Raw genomic sequence first — 22,661 nt, 5'->3', positions numbered from 1 at the left:
TATGTTATTATTATTATTATTATAACTATAATTCTTCCTGTTTTTAAATATAAATCGCTTTAAGCTACATATTTAGTATGGGATGTGCTATACTATTATTATTAGTATCATTATAAAACAGTGGGATCAATGTTCTTACACTTAGCTGTGACAGAATATTGTTATATGTTGTGTCTGTGTAGTTTCTCTTTCATAACCATTACGTCTTCATGGGATTTCGATTTTTTTTTTTTAAATCTGTGATCTTTTGTTACCTTTATTGCAACAGAAATTGCGCAGACAGCCAGAAACTCAAAATTAATATAAACAACACTTTCACTTTTGACGCTTTTTCTCTCATCCAGCAAGCAAACAACAAGCTGTGCAAAATATGAAGCATTAAAACGCCGCATACAAAATGTCATTAAATATCAAACAACAGCTCGACGGACATTTGGCTCCCTTTTTGTCATCGGTACGTAAGCCAATCAGCCAATAGGAGACCGCATTCAAACGCCTAGAAGACTAACCGTCCAATCACAAGCGTTCTCATTGCGACGTCCCCCAACGCCTGCTCACATCCGGTCGTATATATGTTGCCACGAGTTAGCGGCGAATTTGGAGAGTGTCCATTTTGAGCAGCGAGTCGGCGTCTCCGGTATTTCTTTCCCCTTTAAAGTAAGCACGCTTTTTCTTTGTTTATATTTGTACAATTATATCAAGTCGAGTTGGTTTTATATGTATCGTGTGAGTTCATATAACCGTGTTGTTTTTTTCCCGCGCTGTGTTTATGTGTTATAACATGTGGGGGGTTTTTCTTAGCAGCTAGCTTTGTGTGTTAGCTGCAGCGTTGCTAAATAACGCGGTTTTTGTGTCGATTGCATTAGTTGTTCACCGGTTGCCGTGCACAATTGCAAATGTATGGGTGCGTTATTCTAGGTTTTGTTATTTCGTGCATGTTTTAGGTCTTTTTTACTGGTTGTTTGTTTCATGGTTAGCATGCGACTACTAGCTGGGGCCTGCACGTTCTCTACCCCGGAGCGGCAACCAAGCAAAGCGCGGTCCGCTTGAACACTGGATTAATGCTGCTTATTGTTAGCCTAGAAAGTATTTACTATGAATTTACAAACAAACCCCAGCACGTGTTGCACACATCTGTTACAATCTCGACGTTAAAGTTGATGTATAGCTAGTAAATATAAACACATTGTGGTAATAATCAATTAAATAAGATTGCAGATGAATGGAAAGGTAGCTTAGTTATTGTGGTGTTCTGTTAGCTTCCTGTGTTACTCTGTCGACTACTTTGTTTTTAAATCTATTTTAAAACTTGAGCAAGGTAACAAAGAGGAAGACGGATCACCAAATGGGACATGATGTATTTTACAAAATAAAAGTTCATGTGGGCTAAACACGATGTACGAAATGAGAGGAAAGGGTACAAATAAAACACAATGGCATCTTGTTCGGGGTCTAGCAACAAAAAAGAATTGGTTACACTGGTTTACAACATCAACTACCACCGACTTGATATACACTTTGTTAAATAAAACGCTACTTATTAGCCATGCTGGGATGAAATGTAACATATTTGGGAACCCTGAATCCCTTTGTATGAATGCAAATGATTTAAAGCTTTTTAAATGAATGGATGGACCCATTTTGATCTAAATCAAGCCACAAATATATACAAAGGAAAGCTAAATTAGTTTAATTGAAGCTCCTCTTGCACTAACTAGGAATATATGGATCAAGACCTGAAGTTCTCCTGAAATAATACACGTGTAGCCCCATTGATAGTACAAATATAGAACAAAAGATCATTCATTACATGTTTGAGAAAAGTCCACAGCTTTACAGAATTTGTTTTTTTTATGCCATTTCTGACCCATGTTGATGCTGCCCCTGATGAAATGTGTATACATCTTTGCATTGAGTTAATCAACTGTTTCTTGTCCCTTCTCAGACTTTCGAATAACCCACCGTCAGAATGGCAGACGCTGAGCATCTCCTCATGGAAACATCGGACCAGAACGGCAACGAGGGCGAAGAGGACCAGAATGGAGCCGAGCAGGAGCTGATGGGAGGAGACGAGGAGCTCCTGGAGAGCCAAGACGGCCAGGAGGAGGAGGAGCAGGCAGCAGAGACAGAGGCCCAGGAGCCAATAGATGCCATAGATGGCGTAGAAGCAGTAGAGGGTATAGAAGCAGTAGAGGGTATAGAAGCAGTAGAGGGCGTAGAAGGTGTAGAAGGAGTAGAGGGCCAAGACAATGGCGCAGATGGAGGCAAAATTGACGCCAGCAAAGGAGAGGAGGATGCTGGGTAAGTGCAATGTCTCCCTGATACACCTTTTGGGTGTTCGGTGAAAGTGTAACATCATGAACGGGAAAACATTTTTCTAATGCAATATTGCGATAAACAGCATAGCAAAACGTACAACTAAGTCTTCTCTGCAGTAGGGCTGCTGCACACACTTTTTATCAAGATTAGCTTCCTACAGCCAGATTTAAAAGGTAATGGTAGAAATAATGACATTTAAAATGTGTCCCGAACTTCAAGTTCACTTTCGAGGAGCTGCAGTGCCCGTCTTTGAAAATGCACTCCTTGAATGTTGCAGTTCAGCAGAGTATTGTATAACTAAAGCAAAGATGCATTGAATTCTAGTGAAGAAGACTCTTAACGGTCATTTTACAACAGAGCTGCACAAGAAAAGGCTGTGGTAGCTCGATACGTTATGCTATACCCCATAAACGTGACGCAATGTTAATTAGCACTCTCATTTTGGTACAATTCTATTGCTCTTTTGCATCTAGCTAATATATGTGTAACTTGGCACAAGCACAATATGCAAGTGAAAGCAGTGCTTCATATTTTTAAATGTGCTAAGGCACTGCTTAATATGCAGCTCCATAGTCATGATCTTGATCAGCAATTTTGGCCATAACCATGTAAGCTATACTTTCCAGTTCATCTTGTTTCCTAGTCAACAAAGATTTGGAGAAATGTATAAATGTTTTGGTTGCTTTATGTAAAAGATTAGGAATTCACCAGCAACGTTTGTGTTTGCAGTAAAATGTTCGTGGGTGGCCTCAGTTGGGACACGAGTAAAAAAGACCTGAAGGATTACTTCACAAAGTTCGGCGAGGTGTCGGACTGCACCATCAAGATGGACTCCAACACCGGCCGGTCCCGAGGCTTCGGCTTCGTTCTCTTCAAAGAAGCCGCCAGCGTGGAAAAGGTGTTAAAATGCAATATCTGCTAACATGCATTATTAATTTAGCATTTCTGGCTCTTTTGATGTCTTGTATGACTTTTAAAGTGGTTCGTCAGTTTAGGCAATGGTAACATAAGAATTCCCAAAGATATCCAACCCAGCTTTTGGCTTGTAGACCCTAAAGTAGACTAATGTGGGGGGAAAAGGGATTTATAGGATTAGGGTTTTTGATTGGACAGAAAAAAATCTAGCCAACAGCAAATATGGACTTGCTGAATATAGATACAGATTTTGAATATATAAATATTCAATTGGTAAATACAAATAAGGGTAGTCATTTTATGAGCAACTGAATAAATGGAGCATCTCAAACAAAATATTGTGCCAAAGATATTCACTTTAATACGATGCCAGCTGTGACTTGCGTCCACATTTTTGTATGAAATGAAAGTACACAACAACATACATTGAGTTGTTTGCTGCACCTTTCCTAATTCCCTGAGACGTCACATGACAAAAGGAGATATTTTTGGCTATTTAGCTATGTGTTAGCCCTTAATGCTAACTGTAACTGTGTGTTCAGGTTCTGGAGCAGAAGGAACACAGACTGGACGGCCGTCCAATCGACCCCAAGAAGGCGATGGCCATGAAGAAGGAGCCCGCCAAGAAGATCTTTGTCGGGGGTTTGAACCCCGAGGCCACAGAGGATGCTATCAGGGAATATTTCGGAACCTTCGGAGAGGTCAGTGTTACTGGATAAGGTCAAATAAAACCACGGGTTAATACCACCGGGTGTCATGTTAAGAACCACTGGCAGAAAGACAGGAGGGCTGCAACTACTTTAAGAACTGAATATGTGTTGGAAGAGAGGGACCTCGTGTGTTCTGAATGGGGAAATGTTAGAATAATATTTGGTCTCGGCCCCGATCAAGACGTGCTGCTTGCAGTAGCTGCAGGTTTCAAAGGGCGCCAACATTAACTCCTTCCTGTGGTCTGTTGATTTCTCCCAGAGAAACAAAGGGGCTAATCATTTCAGTTGGAAGGAACAAAATCCCTTAATCTTATCCCCAAATCATTCGGGGTTGTTTAATGCTTTTTATATTTTTCATTTAACATGATTTCAATCGTATGCTTTTCTTTATCGGCTGACAACAAGAACAAATATTATTATATTATTGCAGGTACTTGCATTAAAGTGTCTGCTGCCACCAGAGCTGCATTGTGAGCTGTAAAACTCAGCAAAGCTCAGGCAAAATCACTAACTTGGGGTGTAAGCTACTCGGGCATATCATTAACACAGTACAGCCTTTTGTAATTTAGCATAACCCGCCTCGTATGTTGAGAAATGATCACAGGATTATCTTTAAATAGGAAAAAGTCAAATTCTTGTGGTTTTTGTTTTAAGTTAGGGGGCAGTTTCTTTATCCGTTTGACTCATGTTGTCACTATTTTTCTCTTTGTCATGATTTGTCCCTAACCCCCGCTGCTCAGAGTTAAGGGTTGAGGGCATCAATGATCTTAATATCACATTATATTACCCAGATAGTAAATGCACACTAAAAGAAAAAGACTAATCTCCTTTTGATTGCATAACATATTCCTAGAAGTCAAAGCCATTAAAATTCAAAGGCAAATGAATAAACAAAAACTATGGCAAATAATTTAAGATATCTTTTTCAGTTACTTGACAAATCAAACCAACCCACTAGAAGTCTTTTGTTAAATTATTGGAGGGGGCTTGAAAGCATTTTCGGAGGCGGCGTATTTCAGTTTTTATAGACCGTTTCTTGAACAAAATCCTTCACTTCTCCTTCTAGATTGAAACCATTGAGCTTCCCATCGACCCCAAATCGAAGAAAAGGAGGGGCTTCATCTTCATCACGTACAAAGAGGAAATCAGTGTCAAGAAGTGTCTGGAGAAGAAATACCACACCATCCAGGGCGGCAGGGTAACGAACAGTCATATATTTCTGCATACAGTGATGATATTTGCTGAATCAGATTTAGCAGGAACTGTTTTTTTGTCTGTAGTCAGGATCTAACGGTGTGCGTTTTTTGTTTTATTTCCACAGTGTGAGCTGAAAATCGCCCAGCCAAAGGAGGTGTACCAGCAGCAGCAGTATGGTGGGGGTCGTGGTGGAGGTTATGGAGGCGGTCAGGGAAGAGGCAGAGGCCGTGGAGGTGAGAATTTTAAAGAAATTGAATCCAAACTTGGGTCAAACCAAGCCCCCAGGAAGTGCTCCGGGACCCTGTGCCCAATATTCGTAGTGGCCAAACGGCGGTACTGCAACTTCCGTATCAGTCTGTGACGTCACCCAGCCCAAAACAACTTTTCCCCATTGACTAACATGGAAAGACAGGAGGGCTGCAACTACTTTAAGAACTGAATATGTGTTGGAAGAGTGTGTTCTGAATAATATTTGGTCTCGGCCCCGATCAAGACGTGCTGCTTGCAGTAGCTGCAGGTTTCAAAGGGCGCCAACATTAACTCCTTCCTGTGGTCTGTTGATTTCTCCCAGAGAAACAAAGGGGCTAATCATTTCAGTTGGAAGGAACAAAATCCCGTAATCTTATCCCCAAATCATTCGGGGTTGTTTAATGCTTTTTATATTTTTCATTTAAACATGATTTCAATCGTATGCTTTTCTTTATCGGCTGACAACAAGAACAAATATTATTGCAGGTACTTGCATTAAAGTGTCTGCTGCCACCAGAGCTGCGTTGTGAGCTGTAAAACCCTGCAAAGCTCAGGCAAAATCACTAACTCGGGGTGTAAGCTACTCGGGCATATCATTAATACAGTACAGCCTTTTGTAAATTAAACTGTAAATCAGTGGATAATTTTTTTTAATTAAACTACCCAGTATGAACTATTTTATAGCCCTTATTAAAATCATTCTATCCTTAAAGTTGTAAAATGCACTAAAAGCCGAATCTAGATTTATTTTCTGTCTCCATTCATTCTACTGAGCCAAGAGTGGGAGCTCGGGGGGCGGGGCTTAAGGGGCGCATGCTCTGTGACTTCACATACCAAGCCCCCTGGAAGTGCGGACTGAGGAAAATATTTGTTGTGGCCAAACGGCGGTACTACACTAACGTATCAGTCGCTGGGCCCGGAAAGACTTTTCCCCATTGACTAACATTGGGGAAAGAGACGCCTGTAAAAAAAAAATGTAAACGAAATAAACCACCCAGTATGAACATTTGTATAGCCCTTATTCGGTCCTCAAGTTGTAAAATGCGCTAATAACGTTATTCTGAGTTATTTTCCTCTGCATTACGAACGTGCATCTAACCCACGGGACTGCGCCGCCCGGCACGTTCATGTGACATGTTCAGTACTACATGAGTTTTACCTTTACCCATGGATGCACAATAAGAACGGATTATATGATTATGTGAATACTTTCGTGACGTTTCGCTCTCTCAAAAGTTGGGCCATTTTGTCTTCATGCGCCAATGAGCAACTCTCATAAGAAAGAACGAGGCCCCGCCTCCCACGCTGTATCCAGTTCTTATTATACATCCGTGGGTCAAACCCGTTTAACTCATATTCCCTCTTTATATACATTTTCTAAGTTTGATATAACTTAATAACAAGATTTAATTTGTATAAAATACCTCAATTTGAACATCTTACACACTATTAAATCCCTGCTTACTTCTGCACCAAACACTTTTTTTTTACTTATCTTGTGTTTTCTCAAATTCTATTCAAAAGTTTGCGCCTTTTTAAAAATTCTTCGCCCATATTATGCATGGCTCTGTTAACCTGTTTCACGCCTTCCCCCCGGTACCGGGCGGATAAACGCGTCATTTGCAGGAAACAACGTCTAAGGAATCTTAATATTGAATAAAACTATGAATGTGTTATATCCATGTAACGGGAAGAAACTCAGCTAACTGATCTTTTTAATTTTTTTTTTCAAAAAAAACCCACAATGCTAGCACTCAGCCTCTGAATTAGCCTCGATCGAAAAAAACGGGACCTACTAAGGCACTTAAACTCACTCATAACTCCCTTATTACTTATCCTAGATGCACAACCAAACACTATTTTTTGGTGTCCTGGAGACACTGAATCTAACGGTGCCCACCTCAACACTCAGTGATAAACATTCGCGACGCTATCAACGAAAGCGTACATCATCACATGTGGAGCAAAGAAGCTAAACATGTAAATATGGCTCACCTTGGTCAAAAGTGGTCTTCAATGGCATTAAAACGATAAAAAAACGATGCTGCAGTTAATCCATAGGTTCATCCTATGTGTCTGTGCCTTCTTTGAAATTATTTCTGATAATCCATAAGCAATACAACTGCGTTTTAGTTTCCAAACTCCAGAAGGAGACATTCCTCCAGTTTAGTTTCGCTTTCCACACGCGAAGCGGCAACATTTTTTCTTTACAAGCTGTCTGGGTGGGAGCCTCCTCCTTCGATTCTATTGGCTCTAACGGTCACAAGGGTATGTCAACCAACCAGATCGAGCAAGGGGGGCCAGAGATAGGTCAAATCCACCCAAATGACCACAGATGGCCCAGTTTTTGGCTAAATCTCTCTAAAAAGGTCAAATTTCACTTGTTTTGCATCAATCTTGATACAGGGTACTTATTATATGTTGTACTTTGGATTCCTAAAGCTTTTAGTCTACTAACCCATCATCCAAGGGTAGTTTTCACTATCTGTAAAAAATAATTTTTGGACGGACACTATAATTTACAGTTTTTTACTATGTAAAATCTGAATTTTCTTTAAAATAAAAAACATTTATATTGATTCTGACACTTCTACATCCAACTCACAGGTTTATCATTACTTTGAGAAAAGATTATTAATTTAACCCTTTTAGAAGGGAAGATATGGTCATTTGTTCTGGGAATGTCATTTTCGAGCCTGAGACCTGAAAAACAGGCTCAGAGTGGAACAGGTTAAGGCCCCACCCTCTGCGCCATGGGGAAACATTGTGAACAAAATGTAGTCCTTTTTTATATAATGGATTACTTCTGGCACATCTTCAGATGCATTAATGTCTCCTTAAACTTTTTAAGTGTTGTAATTTTTGTGGTTCAGTACGCCATTTTCAGTCTAGAACTTTGTTGTGACCCTTTTTTTGTTTTTGTTTTTGTTGACTCTGTGTCAGGTCAGGGCCAGAACTGGAACCAGGGCTATGGCAACTACTGGAACCAGGGATACGGTAACCAGGGCTACGGCGGTTATGGCGGCGGCTATGGCAACTACGACTATTCTTCCGGTTATGCATATGGCCCCGGATATGACTACAGTAAGTTGTTGTTTTTTTTAAGATGGCTGCTGCAGTGTATTGATTGGACAAAGGTGGATTATTACATTTAAAACTAGTTGTTTAACTAGCAACTGGCCGTTAAATAAGATCCGTTTTGGGTTAAATGGAACCTGTAAAAGTGATATAGCCCATAAGACTGGGTTTAAAAAGTTTCTATATCCATTTAACAGAAAAGCAATGACAGTCCTTGGAGAAGAGACTTGTGTTAAGGAATTTAAATGTGTAATAATTGCACTGTTTTTCCCTTTGTCCTGGTCCTGGTGTCTCTAATCACTTCATTAATTCAGCAAAATGTAATAAATACAGTCTATTATGTCAATAAGGTGTTAATTGCCCACAGGGGGTAAAGAGCTCGCCCAGATATATGTACAGTTAAAGCTATACAAAGCATACGATCGGTTGCAGCATGCATCGACTTCATGCGATAAAATATACATGCATTCGTACACACTTGAACACCTTGCTTTCTGCAGAGGTTGCCGTTCTGAATAATTCATCAGCTCTGACCCGGTTGACGTTTCGTTACTGAGTTTGTCTTCTGCTTCTTTCCCATTAAAGCAGCCGACCAGGGCAACGGCAGCTACGGAAAGACTCCCAGACGGGGGGCACACCAGGCCGGCTACAAGCCATACTGATGATCACAGTGGTGCAACGTAAGAGCTATAACTCTCTCCTTTTTAATTAAAGACGTGTCCAAAAGCACAGGCACTTTAAAACTATAACCGTGTCATTTATCCACCAAACACTTAACTGCATCTTATAGCTGCTTCTCCAAGTTCAACATGAAAATAACTTGGAAATCTGAGTAAAATGACTGATTTTGAAGATGCGATACATCACTCACCCGTTGGCCCTTATTTCTCTTAGTTTAAGTTAGTCTTTATTTGACAGGGACCGTGCATATTCTAAAACATAAGGTTGTCATCTTGAAGAGAACTTGTCTTAGTGTTTAAGATAATTATGTGTCTGATAGTTCCAAAAAAAGACTGACTCTTGTTAAAAAAGCCAGTGTTAGCCAGAATGCAATGTCTTGTTACAATAGCCATTATTTACTGAACATATTTTAATCTCTTTGATGATTAGCCTTTCAAAAACATTCAATCAACAGTTTGATCTTATGGCGTGTTTCCACTACACGGCCTCGCTCGGTATGGCTGGGCCTCGTTAGGACTGGCTCACTTTATGGCGCATTTCCATTACAGTTTAGGAACTGGGGCAGTATCTATAGTAACGCAGTGTAGGCGGAGCCGTGACGTCATCTTCAATGAGAACCCCAGAAAAACAACACAGCCGTTAGCTGTTAGCACTCAGAGCTCACAGCTCCTCATCTCTGTTCAGAAACTAGACAAAAGTGAAACAAGTACAAACCACAGACTGCCTGTGTCATGGTGAATACAGTCGCTGCTTTATTTATGTCTGTATAGGCCGTTGTTGTGAGTGTGGACGGTCGGAGCATATACTGCGTTAGCTTAGCCAATCTCCATTTAGAAAACACGCATTTTAAAAGGTTTTTCTCCTGCCGTCTGTCTGCAGACTTGACAAAGCATTAATTCATGGTTTTTACTAACCGGTATCAGTATGTTGTTACTTCGGCATCATTTAGAAACGTGTATTACAATTAAATCACGGTCAAATATGTCCATCTTGTTGTAGTTGTAGCCCCCTTGCCAGCGACGCTCTCTCTAGTTTAGCATACTCAGCCCGACTCAGCCTCGTTGTCTCTGGCCCTAGACCCACGATTTTATGAGGCCAGAAAAACTGTGAATTAGGACCCGCCGGCCGGTACTAGGCCAAGTGGAAACGCAACCAAAGACGGGCCGCTGACGTCACAGCCCTCTTAAACCGTGCTCCGCGCTGTAGTGGAAACGCGCCATTACACCTTCTGTACCAATAGGTGCTTTCAAACCAAGTGCTTTTCCCATTTAGTTCCGATAGTTCCTGGGATTTTGCGTTCACACCAAAAAGAGAACTTAGTTCATGAGAACTTTCCCCCTTTGTTAGTCCCTGCTAGAGAGGTGGTACTTTCCTGGGGAGAAAAAAGTTCCAATTTCGATTGGCTGAGCGAATTGCAAACCACGCCCCGTAAAAGTTTTTTTTATTAGCCCAGCGCACCAACGGAGAGAGAATAACTTATGGCAACACAAAAAAAAACATGGGAGATGAGGAGGTGTCGGCGTTCTGGCGAATTACTCTGAAGGCTTCAGTAGAAGCTGCTGTACTGAGTGGAGGGCTCTACGACAAGTGGAAAGTCAACCAAAAACGGGCCGCGCACGGCACGCTTAAACCACACTCCGCGCTGTAGTGGAAATGCGCCATAAGTACGGCAAAGTACTTGGTGTGAAAGCAGCTATTGAAGTACATTTATTTCAAGAAAGTCAATTTAAAATGACAAATTCACGATCTTGAATAATTTTCTTAGTCAAATTGAAGTTTTGTGCAACGTTTTTCGATGTGAAGTGTCTGATATTAAATGTATTGTTCCCCCCCTCAGGACTCCAGTGAGACCGACGGCTGGATGGACACACTGGGCATGACTCGACCTCTTTTATGACAGAAGACCATTTGTACAGAAAAACAACTGAAATGTAACTTTTTTTTTTTTGTTTCTTTTTTTTTTTTAATCTTTTCATTTTTAGGTTTTACTTTTCCCTTTGGTGTTTCTTTTTTTTTTTTTTCTTCTTCTTCCCCCTTCCACATTTCCATCAATGGAAGTGTAATTTTTACTGTACTTTTTGGTACCTGTTTTGATTCTAATGTATTGTAAGGCTTGTATTTTACATGTATGCTGGCTTTACAGGTTGAAAGATCTCGGCGCTGTAAAGGAGCTTTTTTGACAAATAAAACCGTTTTCAGTAATTTTTTTTAATTTTTTTTGGTTCTTATGCTTCCAGGTTTTGGGGTGGAAGATTAAGACGCTGAATGGGTTTAGGATTCAAATTCAATTGCCATCATTGATTTCTGTCTTTTTCCCCTTTATGTGGAACCATTTTAACTAGCTATAATTTGACTTTTCTTCCTCGAAAAATTCACCATGAAATACAGATGTTAATGGCGGAGTGGGGGGGGGGGGGGGGTGAATTCAATCTACATACCCTTTTACATAACAAGCCACTTGTTTAAGTTTCTATGCTGGTTTAGTTTGTGTTTGTCAAGTGTCACTGGTTTTTAGAAATAACCGCTTTGAAGTTAAATGTCTGCTTAGTTTTTTTTGTTTTTTTCTGGAGGCCATTGGAGTCTCCTCAGCTAGTGTCTCTGGCAATTTATTAGTAATAAACATCCTCGTTTGTAAAGTTTTGTGGTTTTCTAATGATTAATGTTACCGATAATGATATTTGTTCCTGAAGAATGCAAACGATGGCTTTTTCATTTTGGAATAGTTATTTATTCTGGTCCACAAACTGACTTTGATAAGACTATGGTCCCCGTCCACACATTTAAAACTCCTGAGGGTGAAAAGGGTTTCAGTAAAACATGTGCTTTTAATTGGATAAAACTACAGGTTTGGTTTCAAGGTATACGTTTGGTTCTTGCTGAACCCATGTTGTATAATGTGGTGAATGTCATTTAAGCTAATGGTTTAAATATGGGGAATTTATTTAAACATTGCATAGAAAACGTTAATCTTAAAGGATAAACCAATTGCAACTCAAAACATCTCTGATCCAGATATGGAATAACTGCATGTGGAATTAGAGTAGATTTCATTCATTGCATTAAAAAGGCTTACGTTCAATTAGATATTGGTCCCGATTTGGGATTATTTGAGTCAAAGCAGCGTGCAGATGAGGCATTGCACATGAACACAATAACAACAGTACATATAAAGAAATTGTGATTTGTATATTGAGTACAGTATTGAAATCAAGGTACATTATTATAGGCTAGCACAATTCATAAAATGTAAACATCGTAAGACAATTTAAATTTAAGTACATTTTTTAATTAAATCCTGATCACAAAGGGACAAACCTGAAATACATTATATACAAATGAGTGTGATGGCCTCATTGAAAAGGATCAAACTGAGTGGGATCCTGTGAAGCAAAGAGTCACTAAAGACACTATGGAGACGTGAGCCATCTTCAAAAGGTGAGTTGTCGAACAGAGTTGTTGCTGCTGCAGGGTTCTTACGGTCATTAAAAACCTGGAAAAGTCATGGAAATTCAAAATGCTAATTCCAGGCCCTGGAAAAGTTATGGAAAGCAATATTTTTCCCAAAGTTTTGGAAAAGTCATGGAAATGTAACTAAAGTTGCATCAAATATAATTTATATTTTAGCTAATCGCCGAAATAGTAATACTATAATAATACATACTGTATGGTATAGTAATGAAACGTAAAATGACATTTAACTGATGAGGTATTTTGCTGGTGAGAGATTTGAGTTGCTTTAGCGTGTAGAATCTAGTAAGCCTATTTGATTTGTTTTTAGATAGGCACAACATGTTTCATATGCAGACCTTATTTTCCTGTTCCATGTTAAAATAAACCATTTTCAGTGGTACCGCTGAGAAAGAGTATTTTTTTTGGTCATGGAAAATTAGGTAACGGTCATGGAGAAGTCATTGAAAATCCTTGGTGAAAAAGTGTATGAACCCTGTGCTGGAAGGAATGGTTTCCTGTGGGATCCAACTTGCATTAAGCTCTGAAACCCATTTTAAGTGAATATATCTAAAGGAGGTGCTTGAGTAAAGTATTGTTGACCTTTTCTTTATTAAACTGAATAGTACAGAGAATATTGTTCTTACGTAAGGGGTCAGAAACGGCCAATTAAGTCCATCTGCGGACCATACATATCTACATAATCCTTCTATTCGGTTTTAACATTAATATATTATGAAATACTGTACAAGAATCTTCAATAGAAAAAAGGTAACACTAAGGGATATAGTGTGTATGTGTAAGCTTAACATAATATTATTGCATCTTTAAACAGTCGATGCTAAAATATACAAGTGAAAATGTATATTTATCTCAATTGTTTTCTCTTAAAGGTGGGGTATGTAATTTATTTCAGAAACACTTGTTATATTCCATGGAATGCTCTTAACATCCCGATAGCAATGAATACATTAAATGCTTTGACAATAAATACATTAAAACATTTAATCTGTGGAAGCCGTGGCGCTGTAAAAAGCACGACCAATCATCTGAGCCGGCCCGGCTAAAATAACTGGATGGCCTATACCTGCCTGTCAGCCTTCCATCTGTGCACAAATTTATCTTGTGCCCTCATTGGTCATGTGCGCGTTTGTGTGTGTTGGAGGAGGGGCTCTGTAAGGAAGTGGCAGATTTTTCCCGGCTGGGTATTTTCAAATTCTAGCGCACTCGAGCTGGTTTCTCCAAAAATACATGCCCCACCTTTAATATACTTGTCACAATAAACTATAACTTTGTTTAACTTCTATACAGTTTTCAATAGGAAAGATGAGCATCTTATTTGAGATGAGCAACTAACATGTGCTCAAATTGTTTCAAATCAAGGCTGGAAGAAATACCAGAAAATAAAGAAACCTATCTTTCAAACCAGTTGTGGAGCCAAAAAGCTTGACCACGCAAAAGAGGTTTAATTTTAGCGGTGTCGCTGTTTACACTGTGATATTGACTGGATTAGCATCGAGGGTGTTTGAAGAGAACATTATAGAAAAAGAGATTAGCTGAATACAGTGCACAGTCCTTTCACTCATATAAAAATATAAAGCGTTCTGAGAGAAAAACATGTTTCCGCCCGGTCTCGAACCGGGGACCTTTCGCGTGTTAGGCGAACGTGATAACCACTACACTACGGAAACTGATGGCTGTGATGCGTTCACGGACCTTTATAAAACCAACCTTTAACGAATACATTATAGGCATGTGAAGTAAAAGTTAGATTTTTGAATGTTGTATTTGACACTAAAAAGGAGCAATTACGTTTAAATAATATGTATAGGATTATTATCAACTATCTAATAAATAAAATACAGAAACTGAATTGTATCTGATGACATTTCGGGTATCCCCTTACCCGCAAATACTCATCAATCACTTTGGGTCACACAACTAAGGAAAGAGCGCCCCCGAAATACCACTTGTGGCCAGAAATATATATTACATCCGTAGTGATAAGAACTACCATAGAGAATGAATGGTAAAAGTTAAGGGAGTTAAGCCTTACTGTTGCCGTGCAAGATCCTTAGGTCTCAGTTTGACTCCGTCTCAGAGCTCTGACAATCTGCTTTCATTTGAATTGAAAGATTTGGATCATGGGACTCGATTTTAGAGCCCAAGTTATAATGGCTTGTATTTGCACAGCATGTAAGTTTAACATGTGAATGTTAGAATTGTTGATTTGTGCTAAAATAACTATTGGTTGTTTTGTTATCAGTCTCATCCCCATTGCAGGTCCTGAAACATTGCATGCCTCTTACACCATTTAAATGTCAGTTTTATCGCTGAAATGTGTTTTTCTAAGTTGGGCCTTGTGAGTTTCATTGTCTGAAGTGGAGGAAAACTCTCGCCCCGACCGGGAATCGAACCCGGCTCTGCCGTTTGACAGGCGGCAAATCGCTTTCATCTGTTTCCGTAGTGTAGTGGTTATCACGTTCGCCTCACACGCGAAAGGTCCCCGGTTCGAGACCGGGCGGAAACACATTATGTCTTGATTGTTTCCATTTATAGAAAATAAAAAAGATAAAAAAGGCAGCACAGATTGAAGAATAACAATATGTAGAGAGGAAAGGAAAATGATTCATTCACATCTGGGGGCTAACCATCCCAAAACAACATGTCATGGACTTTAGAAAGAGCGGAGAAATGTAACTTGTATTTCAAATGACATTCATTCCACAATGGTGAGTATTTGTGGTGGTTTCTTATTATGGTTCTAGACTAAAAGTAAGAAATAGCATGAAGTGGCATCCCTCTGAACATGTGTAACCAACTGTTAAAGGGCCCATTTCTGCTGATCATATTTCCATTGTTGAGGTCTACTAAAATAGATTTAAATTGTGCAATTTTCAAAACTCACATTGGTTTCTCATACAGCATCTCTGTATAGTATGTGTATTCACTCTCTGTCCTAAACGGCTTGTTGGAGCTCCTGCCCCCCCGCTCCCTATGAGCCCAGTGTGCTCCGATTGGTCAGCTCGGCCACTCTGTTCTGATTAGTCAACCACCAGAGAGGCTCCGCCCATGTCTAACACAGTGCTTTTTTCGGCTCTAAGCGGAACATCAGTTTTACAATGGCGTCAGTAGTCGGTACAGCCGTATATGTTTGAACTGGAGTCCGAACCTGAAAGTGAGACAGACCAACGTGATAGACCTGATCCACCGTCCCAAACTAGACTAGAGCAGACGGTTTCACAGTGGAACGTTTTTATTTAGTATCGCTCTTACATTTCAGATGTTAGAAATGCATCATTTATCTACATCACAGTAACAAGTTTGTCCGCTAACTAACCGAACTGTACCTACAACTGTTGTTATTTAGGTGCACTTGTGGAAACTGCGCCATGATGCCTACCGAAGTGGAAAACGTCTGTTGCAAAGAAATTAGAAAGGTAGCCTAGCTGACAGTTACAACATTATGTAGCCAGCTAGCTGAAAACACCAACAGTAGCACACAACATTATATACCAAGATATACACCATACATATTTGTCCATTCCTCCCTTATAGGCGTTTTCGGCATCTTGCCTATCGCCGCTTTGTAAGCTGGTGCTGGTGCTTTTTAGGACGAGGCATCAGAGTGGTCATCCCGTCATGTGTTGTCCGCCGGATACGCCAGGAGTTTCTTGATCTGGCTGGACGAAATCAAATGCAAATCACAAAATATTAGAGAAACTTAGTTGTTTTAGGTTCATTAGCTTGCCAGCTAGATTAATATGCTAACCTACGTTTGCTAGTTGTTCAGTGTAATATGCCAACCTACTATGAACAACAGCTAGTGGTTCATATTAGGCTAGCAAGAACATGTTTACAATTGCAATCTTATACGGGTAGTCTGCTACGTTCGGTCATTCATTGTAGCTGGCATAAAAACAATGTTTTCCCTAGCATGTCTAGCTCTTGGTAGCCTTCTTTTTTAGCTCGGTAGCATTCACGCTACAAACGCCAACTATAATGTAATTAAGTTTCGCGACTGACCGTACGGTAAATCACCCGGAGTATACTGTCTATGAGTATTTCGTGTGTGAATGCAGACATTCTCCTGCTATGAGATACATGTAAGGCCATCTGCTGATATTAGAGTTGATATATGGAAACGCTAGCAACTTAGTTAGCCCAGTTAGCACTGTGTCAATGGCTTAGCAGCCCGAAAAACGTTTACCCATTTAAACAGTCGTGGTAGATACCTTGTTTGTTTTAAACATCATAAATACACAAACAACAATGAATACTTACAGGTTGTGTACCCGAATCTCCCGCTGGTCCAAACAAAGTAGGAACAGCATCGTTCTTCAGTGCCCTACGCTGTACATATCCGGCATGAATCGCTGAAAGGTTTGGGAAGCTTTGTTTCGTGAAAGGCTGGCAGAGGGTGTGGCCTCTGGGTATTCACACGTCACAGTACCCAGGAAGTAAACAATGGAAAATGAGAAATCTCCAACGAGGCGTTTAGGGGCAGCATAGACTGTGTTAGAGTTAGAGTAAAAACTGTAACTATAAGTATCTGAAATAAATATGTGTACTGAAACAAATAGCAATAACTGTATTGCATTGTTTTCTTATGCACAATTACTTCATACTGTCTTTGCCTTTTTCGTCCTGCATTTATTGTGCCCCTCTCAGAAAATAACTGGCCCCAGCCTGGCCCCCCCAGTCAAATTGGTCTAGAACCCGCCACTGCTTTTGAGTGTCAATAGCCGCGTTCACACCAAGTACTTTCCTGTACTTAGTTCCGGCACTAATGGCGCATTTCCATTGCAGCGCGTAGCTCGCTTTAAGCGTGCCGTGTCGTGCCGTCCCCTTTTTTGGTTGTGCTTCCACTAGGCCTCGTTCCGGCGCGGCACGGCGCGGGGCCACTTTTTCCCCTCTTTTCTGGCCCTAGAAAATTGTGGTTCTATCGGGGCCAACAAACAGGGCTGAGTCGGGCTGAGTATGCTAAACTAGAGAGAGGAGCGCTGGCAAGAGGGCTAGAACTACAACAAGATGGACATATTTGACCGTGATTTAATTGTAATACACGTTTCAAAATGATGCCGAAGTAACAACATACTGATACCGGTTAGTAAAAACCATGAATTAATGCTTTGTCAAGTCTGCAGACAGACGGCAGGCGAAAAACCTTTTAAAATTCGTGTTTTTCTAGATGGAGATTGGCTAAGCTAACGCAGTATATGCTCCGACCGTCCACACTCACAACAACGGCCTATACAGACATAAATACAGCAGCGACTGTATTCACCATGACACAGGCAGTCTGTGGTGTGTACTTGTTTAACTTTTGTCGAGTTTCTGAACATATATAAGGAGCTGTGAGCTCTGAGTGCTCACAGCTAACGGCTGTGTTGTGTTTCTGGATTTCTCATTGAAGATGACGTCACGGCTCCGCCTACACTGCGTTACTATAGTAACTACCCCAGTTCCTAAACTGTAATGGAAGCGCAGCATGAAGTGAGTCGGCCCTGTTAAGGCCCAACGCGGCCAAGCCGTACCGAGCCGTACCGAGTGTGGCCGAGGCCGACCGTGTAGTGGAAATGCGCCATAAGAGCCCCGGCGCTTTTAACCCCAGGGCACTTAGTACAGATCGCGTTCACACCGGAGTACTTTTCCCTGAGGGAAGATTACGCAAATGAGCCGCTGACGTCACTTCTTCTTCTTCTGCTTTGGCTTTACTGGCAGGCCACAAACCACTTCACGGCGAGTACAGTAGGTGGCGGTATGCACCTTAAAGTTGTTTGCAATCCGCTGCAAAACAAGAGAAGAAGAAGAAAAACTTCCCGCGTATACTGCGACGCCCACCCACTCGCTGTACATTAGGCGTCTGTTGTTTACCTTCCGACCTCAGACATGATGGAGATGGAGTCGACTGAAGTTGTGCTGTTTGTGCTCATGTTATACAGCTTTGTAACTGAGTTAATGCAGCCTGAGCAACTTGCGTACAATAACAAAACAAGCCGAGCACGAGTGGTGGTGGAGAACGCTTTTGGCAGACAGAAGGGCAGGTGGCGGTGCTTGATGAAAAGAAACGACTACAAGATCACAATCCAGGTGGCAGCATGTTGCATATTACATAACCTTTGTGAAAGTAATGAGTACAGGGACGAATGGACTGCCTTACCGGCGACCCAGCTTTATGAGGCATCTGAACAGCGTGTAAATTGTAAACATTTTGACAATAAAGCTAATCTTTTGTATAGTGCTTTTGTTTCTCTTTTATTTTCCAGTCAAGACAGGCAACATTACAATAGTGTACAGTGTGGCAATATAATAACAATAAACTGTGCCAGGTGTGTTGTATGCACAGTAAATAGGCTCAGCAGCAAACCCACCGTTATTAGTATATATATATCTTCCTGAGACCCACTGCATCCGTCTGCCATAAACACTATGGAAACATAAATGTTAGTTTCGGCCCATAGTGGACTCCATTTTGTGTTGTGTAAAATGGGGGGGGGGGGGGGGGGGGGGGGGGGAATTAAAGGTTTGCAAATCCCCATGTCCTCCTCAGAGGACAATCATAAAAACATTTAGTTTTAGGTCAAATAATATTTAAAATGATATAAATTATCATATTTGTGTATGTGCCCCTGCCATTCCTCCACAAGGTTGCAACATTGATGATAAATAAATGACAAATAAAGCTTTGCCAGTTTATAACCGATTGAAACATGATGGTATCAGAATAATCACTTACATGTGATGTATAGGATGCTACACAGGTCACTAAAGATAAAGTGTCAGGAGAAATAAGCAAGCTACAGGATCTGTTTAACAGTAAATAGAAGTTCACATTTTTAATGTAAATAAAATAGAAGTTGTACATGTAAATTAACATTATCAATATAAAATAAAGTGTCAGTTGTATCAAGACTATATAATAACAGTAATAACAATAATATAAAATGAACTGGTGAGCATCTTGTCCTCCGTTTCCTGGGCCTTGGTGAACAGCACCATCTGATCTCCACGCAGCGACTCATTCACCACGGCACGCCGGTCCTCCAACGCCTGGACGGTGTCAAAGAAATTCGCATCCCGTGTCTGCTTTCCTAAGAGGGGAAAATAAGCAAGATACAAGATCTGTTTAGTCGCCATGTAGTTTTACAACATACTAGGAATGTGTTTTTTGTATTTTCACAAATAGAATTAAGGTTTCACAAATCTGAAACTGTGTTATAAAGAATATTTTGACTCTCTGGGATAATCCAGTCCAGATTTGATGAGTCTAGGTATAGTGGTTTTAGATCAGGACCTGGTCTAATGTGGTCTACATGTAAAAAAAAGCACTGAAATCTCCCTTTTTTGTATTTTTACAAATAGAATTAAGGTTTCACAAATCTCAAACTGTGTTATAAAGAATGTTTAGCCTCTCTGGGATAATCCAGTCCAAATAAATCGGCTATGCAGCGATTTAAGAGGTTCAAACACGGAGGATTGTGCTTCATGTATGCTTGAATTTTGTTTAATGTTGTTGAGGCAAGTTTTCGTACCGGAAGTCATATGACCTCTAGCCCTGATGTTTACAATGTTTGTGTGAGACATTTGTAAATGCCGGTCTAGGCGTATACGTTTTCACGCTGTTTCATAATTGTACCAAGAAGGAAATAAACATGATTGTGAACATCAGTTCGATGCGTAACGTTCTTTCAAGACAAAGTTACAGTGTGTGTACCTTTGCGTTTGGTTGCTGGTAAGGGGGACGACCAAGCGCTGTGATCTAGAATGCAAAGCTCGCTTGTTTCCAATCCCGAGAGTTGTCCATCCTCGCCTGAAACAGACGATTAGTGCCATGAGTTAGTGAAGCAAATTACAGAAACACTACACAGTTATTCACAAGTCAAAACGTTTTCATACGGCCGAGAATATCTAGCTAGCTAGATGTAGCTAGCTCGGGGCCGGTGTTAGCCTATTCAGCCTAGCATGGCTAGCTTGATCTACTGAGCAAATAAAAGTACATCTGAGACCATTATTGTGCAGATTAAAACCCCAGTGCATGTAGTTGATTTTACCTTCGTCGTGGTCGTCATCGTTGGCCACTGAATCCGCCGTTTGTAGTCCTGCCCGAGTTTCTTTATTTTTAGCCGGTGTGTGCCGTGGGGCTGTGCACGATTCCCAGGTCGAGTGAAAGCTACTGAACTGGCTTCAGTAGCATTCCCTGGGTCGCGTCCTCGGCGTAGATCTCCAGAAGCGCTGACACCTCCTCATCATTTCTTGATGCTTGCCATAACTGCTTTCAAAAACAAACCCAACGCTCCGTCGGTGCGTTGGGATTTTGTAGCGAGGGAAAACAATGGCATCTCCACACAACATTTTCACAGTTGTACGGGCGTGGTTTGCAATTCGCCCAGCCAATCAGCACTGGGGCACTTTTCACCCTCAGGAAAGTACGCTCTCTCAGCCGGCTCTAAAAATGGGGGTAAAAGTACCCGAGATTAAGTACGATTTTTGGTGTGAACGCGACATAAGGGGTACTAACGGAACTAAACGCGAAAAGTACGGTGAAAAGTACTCCGGTGTGAATGCGGCTATTGTATCTTTCAAAGAACTGGTGATAAACTCGTCCCGACGGGGAATCGAACCCGGCTCTCCGGCTTGACAGGCGGCAAATCCCTTTCATCTGTTTCTGTAGTGTAGTGGTTACAATTAATTAATAATAACAATATGATAAGTGTTAATTCAGTCATAGAAAAATAAGCCCCACTTACGTTTGATAAGTTTGACGTGAAGTCGAATTGTGTCGGTAATGTCGTCTCTCTATCTGTAAGATGCTGCTGCTGTTGCTCCGTCTCTCACTCTCTGTCACTGGAAACGGGGTCTCCTTACCTCTACCAAAAGGGCGCAACAGCGCCCCCAATTTCTCGCTTGTGGCCAGAAATATATTGCAGTCACAGTGTAAGGACTACCATAGAGAATGAATGGTAAAGTTAAGAGAGTTATGCGAAAGGTCCCCGGTCCGAGACCGGGCGGAAACATATTATGACTTGTTTGCTTCCATATATATATAAAATAAATTAAATAGATAGTAAGGCGTCATTAATTGAAAAATGCCCAAATATTGAGAAATAATGTAATAATTGACAAGAATATAATTTGGTGTTCATGTCAATTATGAGACAGATCGCTATCTGTCCCTTGATTTTCTGTTGAACACAAATTACTGATGCGTCCTCGAACTCAGCATTAAAGGGGCGTCAACATGCACGTGAGTTGCTGTTGCTTTTTGGCGGCGTGTTGCTTATGAAGCACCTCGTGGGGAGTTTTGGTCAGAGACAGAGACACTTCATGACCGCATCACTTCTCCATCTTTCAAACCACCGCGTTGACCGGCCTTGTGCTCCGGTCCTCGGTAGGTATGCTGCTGTCCGCATGTTGTGCTAAAACCTAGCCTTAGCTTTCCTTTGAGGGGGAGGCTAACATTAGCATTGTGCCGCCTCGTTTTCTCTATATAAACTAAGCACAAAAAGTAAGGAAATGTGTGTTTGTTAGATTATTTCTTTGTTGAAACAATACTTTTTGGCAATACATCTTATACCATAGGAAAGCCTGTATATATATATACCTTTTTAAATGGTGCCACATTTGTGAGGAACATACATTTGTGGGATCGGCCAAATCTTTTTTTTTTGGCTGTTGACTGCTGTTAATGATTTAAAGTTACAGATGTATTTTTTATAAATAAATAACATAACAATAGCTTCTCCAGCCACTGGGGCTTGTCAGCATGCCAGTACTTTTTGCAGACCTTGCAGGTGAGTCGCGAAGCTAAAATATAGTACTGGCCGCTTGTCCCAAGGATGACTCTTGGCCTTCCAATGCCAGAAGAAACTACCTGAGGGTTCGGACAACCATAGAGACAGGGCAAAACACAATTGTTTCTCACCCTCTCCATGATCGCATGCTCTGGCTTCCAAATAAAATATGGATGAAGCTGATAATACTTGGGTGAAGGCAGGTCTGAGATTGAGTCTATAAGCTCAGGCTGAGGCGGATAACGCCACAGGGACAACATGTTCATAAGGT

At 40.8% G+C, this 22,661-nt stretch overlaps 1 protein-coding gene and 2 non-coding genes across 3 annotated transcripts; 2 read left to right on the top strand and 1 right to left on the bottom strand.

The window, feature by feature from the left end:
* The first annotated feature begins 547 nt into the window (after nt 1-547).
* On the top strand, nt 548-11,785 carry LOC117469596 (heterogeneous nuclear ribonucleoprotein A/B-like). The gene is made up of 9 exons (XM_034114033.1): nt 548-657; nt 1,946-2,301; nt 3,049-3,217; nt 3,777-3,935; nt 5,011-5,142; nt 5,266-5,374; nt 8,322-8,474; nt 9,054-9,148; nt 10,987-11,785. The coding sequence occupies exons 2-8, from the start codon at nt 1,970-1,972 to the stop codon at nt 9,128-9,130; spliced, it is 1,131 nt and encodes a 376-aa protein (XP_033969924.1). The 5' UTR covers nt 548-657; nt 1,946-1,969; the 3' UTR covers nt 9,131-9,148; nt 10,987-11,785.
* Nucleotides 11,786-14,214: 2,429 nt separating this feature from the next.
* trnav-aac lies at nt 14,215-14,287 on the bottom strand. The gene has a single exon. It is a non-coding gene; the product is annotated as a tRNA-Val (tRNA).
* Nucleotides 14,288-15,053: 766 nt separating this feature from the next.
* trnav-cac lies at nt 15,054-15,126 on the top strand. The gene has a single exon. It is a non-coding gene; the product is annotated as a tRNA-Val (tRNA).
* The last annotated feature ends 7,535 nt before the right edge of the window (nt 15,127-22,661 follow it).

Source organism: Trematomus bernacchii, unplaced genomic scaffold, assembly GCF_902827165.1.
Source record: "Trematomus bernacchii unplaced genomic scaffold, fTreBer1.1, whole genome shotgun sequence".
Classification (NCBI taxonomy): domain Eukaryota; kingdom Metazoa; phylum Chordata; class Actinopteri; order Perciformes; family Nototheniidae; genus Trematomus; species Trematomus bernacchii.
This window is presented reverse-complemented; position numbering and strand designations above follow the sequence as displayed.

Bases quoted from the DNA above. Each gene is read 5' to 3' on its own strand.
- LOC117469596 (XM_034114033.1), top strand. From the start codon at position 1,970: ATGGCAGACGCTGAGCATCTCCTCATGGAAACATCGGACCAGAACGGC. The intron at 2,302-3,048 runs GTAAGTGCAATG...TTGTGTTTGCAG, and splicing joins AAAGGAGAGGAGGATGCTGG to TAAAATGTTCGTGGGTGGCC. The intron at 8,475-9,053 runs GTAAGTTGTTGT...TTCCCATTAAAG, and splicing joins TGGCCCCGGATATGACTACA to CAGCCGACCAGGGCAACGGC.